Source organism: Coffea eugenioides, chromosome 3 (genome assembly GCF_003713205.1).
Source record: "Coffea eugenioides isolate CCC68of chromosome 3, Ceug_1.0, whole genome shotgun sequence".
NCBI lineage: Eukaryota > Viridiplantae > Streptophyta > Magnoliopsida > Gentianales > Rubiaceae > Coffea > Coffea eugenioides.
Window position 1 is genome coordinate 14,067,362 of NC_040037.1, and position 6,000 is coordinate 14,073,361.

The following is a 6,000-nucleotide window of genomic DNA, read 5'->3' on the forward strand; positions in this document are numbered from 1 at the left end:
TTATTGTGTAGATTTATGTATAATTTTGCGTCGGTTTAAATAGGACTCCACTCGCGTCCTGCCCCCGTCTTATATAAAATGTATTATAGCACTAATATGTATGTATATATTGCAATTTAAAATTAACAAAATAGCATTCTGGTGTGATAAAAATAATGTGCCCTTTCTTGGCAATTTTTTATGTTGCACATTGTTATTGGTCTTAAATATATATTTTTAAAAATTATGTCAAATAAAAAATGGTAGTGGTCATAATGAGAGCACCCGCAGGGTAGTGGAAAAAGGCGGGGATAAGGCAGTAGTTAGGAGAGTTTTTTTTTTATTTAATTTATACTGTAATCTAATATCATAACATGTCAACAGGAAAATACAATATAAAAGTTGACTATTCAGATTTTAGGCAACTTGGGGATAATTTGGAAAGAAAAAGAGGCACAGAGGTTGGTCAAAATTAAAGTACAAAACATAATTCATTTGGGGGTATAATGTATATTTTTGAAATACAGGGTAGTAAAATATTACCGCCCCATAGGTTCAGGGGGGAAAAAGTGTTATTAACCCTTAATACTTTCTATGGAGAAATCCTTTCTAGAGTAATTAAGTACGGTCATTACAGATTGCTTCTGCTGCACTTGAGTTGAATCTGATCTTCAAGGTGATTTGAGAATATTACATAGCTACCTTTACTGGTGGTCACAACAAAGTATTTGGAAGAAGAAATTTCACAAATCTTTCAATAAAAAACAAATAAAAGAAAACCACCTGATTGCTGATAAAATTTGTGAAGCTGTAAGATCAATGGTTCAACCACTTAAAGAAGTGACCTATGAGCTGAAAATTTGTCAAACTAGTTGTCATTCTCATGGGGGTACAGCCCATTTTGCCTGTATTTATATCGAATTTGTTTGTTAGTGTTGTCGTTGCTGAAGCATTACAGTGATTCTTTCCAAAATGGAAAAGACAAAATAAATTAAAATAATGTAAGCTTAGCTCTTCTTTGTTTAGTCTACTAATATCCATACAGATTAATCTACGTGACACGCAGAATCATAAACTGCTATCAACCCTATTTTAATCATTCCTTCAAAAAAAAAACCACTATTTTAATCAGAAAAGGCAACGAAAGAGTTGAATGGTAAGCAGATGAAAAACTCACCTAATCCTTATCCAGAGGCGATCCAATCAAGAAAGTCTCTTTTTTCCTTCTCTATTAGATTACTATAAAATTGAGTTGTTCAGGAAAATGACAGCTACAGATAATGTAAAAGTAGAAAGCCACCAAAATAATGGTCACAATTTTGATTATGCGAACCAAGAAAAGAGGACAAAAATTTTCCACTAGCTGACTGACAACAAGCTTACTAATTCTGACCAGCAATCTTAAATTTAATGATCAGCAACATTGTGCAAATCCATTGAATTTGGACAACAGTTTGTGAATTATATATGGCTCCGTTTCTTGAACTGTTGTTTCCTAAAGTCAAGTCCAAAAAGGGTGCTAATCACTGTGGAAGACTTAAAAAATCCTGAAATGAGAACTACTAATAGAAAACATGAAAAGCCAACCAGATCATGTTTCAGAGCATCAAGGAGATTGTGGATGCTAGTCTCATCCAGACACTCAACTTGTGGATCTAGAAAATTGCCAGGCAAATAATCCAATCCCTAAGTTGCATATTGTCTTGTAATATTTCATCTGGATCCAGAAGAATAAGAAGACACAGAAAGAATTACTTTGTTGTTGTTCAAAAGCTAGTGCAGCATTAACAAGGACCAGCAAGGCTGCAGTTGGAATATTGTCATCTTTTACAAGCTGTGGTGAAATTTTAAGCATACGAAACTGAGCAAGTCAGCGAACATCCATCCAGAAAGAAGAAACAGATCCGGGATATGGAGAAGCTACAAGCAGAAAGATGTCGCCGCGTGGTGCTAGTTGCATACCCACTGCAAGGGCACTTGAATCCACTGCTTGATCTGGCCAACATCCTTCATTCCAGGGGTTTCTCAATCACAATTGTGCACACCAAATTCAACTTTCCCGATCGTGCCAACCATCCTGATTTTCAATTTGTGCCGATTTCAGATGGTATATCGAGCTGGGATGTCTCGCCTTCCAATCTTGTACGTTTAGCATCTGCTATCAACACAAATTGTAGAGAACCTTTCAGGGAATGCTTAAGTCAAATGATGCAGCAGCAGCAGGAGGAGAAACAACATGATCAGGTTGTGTGCATCATCTATGATTTTCTCATGCATTTTGCAGAAACAGTGGCGAATCAAATGAGTCTTCCTAGCATCATTTTTAGGACCAGCAATGCTGCTGCATTGCTTTCTTTGTGCAAACTTCCCAGGCTTAAAGCAGAGGGCTTTAACTGCTTGCAAGGTATGCAACACCTAAAAAGTTTCTCAAAGCTATCGGGGATTCTAATGTAGTACTAAAAGTAAACACATTATGCTACATAGATCTGTATGCATATAACAATGTTATATCACTAGTCTATATTATGTCTTACATTTGATATGATCTTTTCTTAGGCCTAGCCTCCAGATCAATGAATTCATCAAAGTTAATAGCAGCTTTTTCTTGACAAATTCTATTTATAAGATGCATTATTGAATCAGAATAAGACTAATCTTTATCACAGATTCTACATCGAACGAGTTGGTTCCAGGACTTCATCCTTTAAGGTTCAAGGATCTACCAACTGCCAGCATGGGTAACTTAGAGAATTTATTACAACTGGTTGCAGTTGTATGCAACATAAGAACTTCTAGTGCCATCATTCAGAACACCATGGACTGCCTTGAGTATTCCTCATTGAGACAGCTTCAGGAGCATTACAGTGTTCCACTTTTCACATTAGGCCCTTTGCACAAGATGGCTCTTGCAAAACCAATAAATTTAGTAAGCAAAGATGACAACACCTGCATTGAATGGCTTGAAAAGAAGGCTCCAAACTCAGTGATTTATGTAAGCTTTGGAAGCATCGCGAGAATGGATCAGAATGAATTAACAGAGATGGCATGGGGTCTAGCTAACAGTGATCAACCGTTCCTCTGGGTTATCCGGCCTGGCTTAGGTGGTGGCTCAGATGCACATTTGCCCGAGGGTTTTCAAGAGCTTACTGGTAACAGAGGCTGCATAGTGAAATGGGCACCCCAAAAGGATGTCTTAGCACACCCTGCTGTTGGGGGATTTTGGAGCCACTGTGGCTGGAATTCGACTTTGGAAAGTATAAGCGAAGGAGTACCAATGATATGCAAGCCATATTTTGTCGACCAAACGGTGAATGCAAGATACCTGACTCATGAATGGGGCATAGGCATAGAACTGGATGAAGTGATGCAGAGAACAAATGTTGCAAAAGCTATAAGAAGAATCTTAGTTGAAGAAGAAGGCTCGAGAATGAGGCAGAAAGTGATTGCTCTCAAGGAACAGATCAAACATTGCATCAAGGAAGGTGGTTCTTCTTACAATTCTTTGAATGAGTTAGTGCAGTTCATATCATCCCTCTGATTTTCATACCGACTGCCCCAGGGCAGTGGTAGCTAATAAAGATTTAAGCCTACATTACATTTCTTGATGGAATGGGGATTTTCATCGGTTTGGCATGGAGCCAACATTTTACAGATTCATATTTTGGATTAGAATCTGTATTGCACCTGGATGGCATCAGATGCCAAAATTATTTACTGATTTGAATCTGTTTCAAACTCCCTCCTTGAGTTTGCTAAACAATTTGTGCTGGACTGTTTCGAGCAATTTTGATAAACTTCTGTCTTGTTATCAAAATATAAAATTAAATTGATAAATATAAAACAGAATATTGAATAGCAAGATAATTGTCGCATCATTAGTATGTCAACCGTTGCTTAACCTATAATAGAGATTCAAGAAATCAAAAATGAAAACGAACGTTACAACTTGAAGTTTCAAAAATGGATGCCTCAGTTTTTCCAAAATTTAGAGTTCTTTTCATCGACTTGAGTGTTCATTCTTTCTCTTTTTTTTTTTGGGCATTGTCCATACTATTATTTAGGAGAAAACAACTCCTTCATCTCACCAATAAATTAGGCTGATCAATTCCCATAATCTTTAAATTTTATTTACCAGTTTATGCAAAATTTATAAGAGAAATAAAATGTGTAATGCGGATTTCAACGTCTTTAAGGTAATTAAAATATTGAATTGTTTTGCTGATTTAAACCATAACTTTGTCTCTTTAAAATGAAAAATACTATATTTAAGCTCATATTTAGATCAGATTTATAACTACTTTTTACTTGCAACATCAAGTCATAAATTTTGAGTTCACTAAATCGTTGAGAATCTTAAACCTTATAAGCGACTTATAGTTCCGAAAATTTTTTAACTCATGGTGGTGATTGAAACAGAATCCACTAAAAATTTTTGGTAACAAAGAAAAGAAAAAGAAAAAATTAATACTATTTGATCATTGTCACATCACATTTGCCTATTTGTACCTACCTACAATCTATTCCCTTAGACTCAAGGTCCCCTCGGCCAATTGTCTCTCGATAGCTCCGTCGTTGATTAACTTGATTGATCTAATTCTAACCAGATCCTTGCTTTTCCCCAGCAAAAGTAACCTCCATTAGAAACAAATTAAGCTTTATATGTACATGTGTGTGTATATATATATATATATATAGAGAGAGAGAGAGAGAGAGGACATGGGCCAAGGTCAGGTTTAAGCGTCCTTTGAGAATCCAAACAGAATGTTTGAGCCAAATCTATACGGCGAGCTTAGGAGAACGAAATTGTGAAGCCGCGGAAGTTTGGGCCATTGACTTGCTTTGGATGTTTGAAGAAACAAATTGAGTCCAAAAGTTTTATTTTTTCATGGATCAGCCTGCTTCAATATCTTGTAAGCTATTTTTAATTGTGCACCACAACTAAGACGAGAAGGGCCCATATTTTTCGTAATAACTACTTATAAGACTGATTTTAATTTCTTTGACCGAAAACATGACATCATAAATACTCATTGAGGTGGGATAATTTTTAAATAAGCTGTAGCCACTTATATTAAATTTATTCTACCTATATTGATTGTCTCTCTTTTTCTCTTATTAATTTGTTATACTACAAGTGCTTAGATTTATCCACCTCATTTTCAGTGGAATTTTGGATTATAATGCACCAAAAGACAGCTAATAATTACTAGGATGAAAGAGATTGATAATATACTTTTTTTGTAAAAAAAAAAATGTCAAGGGAAAAAAGAAAAGGATGGATAGGAGAAGAAGGATAGATGACACAAATTCTACAAGTATCTAGGTGCACTAAATAGACCAATTAACAATTACTAAAGTCAAAGAAATGGAAAACTTAGTAGTTGGGAATTCACACATTTGGAATAATAATTTAGGGTGACTTTTGAGGTGTATTGGTAATTAAAAATTGTTACTACCCGTAAAAGCAGGGAAGTTTGCCGGTTAATCCTTAATTGTCAGAAAGTATCGTCAACTACTTGTCTAGAGCCCAAGAATATTCCCTCCCACACTCCTTCCTATTCATAGGCTTCTTTTCAACCCTTATTTTATCCTTTACCTTTGTAGTGCTACACAATCCATGTCTCCACTTTACTTCTCTCAAAACAAACAATAGAAAATTGCATTGACCACAAGAAGAAATAACTTAGCTCAAATTTCAAGGTGCTACATTATTGAGATTAAACAATGGGATGATTTTAGTCGGTTTTTTGATAGATAGAGGTGAGTGGCAAAAGTGTAAAGTGCAATATCATGTGTTGCTTAAGTTGTAATAATTTAAAAAAAAAAAAAATTGAGTGTTGTAACAACATAAAGTCCACTAGTTTATTTTTATCTCTACCAAGAGCAAATTTTCAAGGCAACTTGTGCAACGTAAGTTAAACTAACTAGGATTACAGAGTTTTATGAAGTAATTAGTGTACTCGTAGGAAAATGATCGAGTTACGAATATATTTTTCTGTTATCCAAAAAAAAAATAGTGTT

General features: G+C 35.2%; 1 protein-coding gene across 1 annotated transcript; it reads left to right on the forward strand.

Annotated features, from left to right (window-relative positions):
* Positions 1-1,678: 1,678 nt before the first annotated feature.
* LOC113765116 (UDP-glucose iridoid glucosyltransferase-like) lies at positions 1,679-3,520 on the forward strand. Its single transcript, XM_027309175.1, has 2 exons — positions 1,679-2,383; positions 2,646-3,520. The coding sequence occupies exons 1-2, from the start codon at positions 1,891-1,893 to the stop codon at positions 3,515-3,517; spliced, it is 1,365 nt and encodes a 454-aa protein (XP_027164976.1). The 5' UTR covers positions 1,679-1,890; the 3' UTR covers positions 3,518-3,520.
* Positions 3,521-6,000: the final 2,480 nt, after the last annotated feature.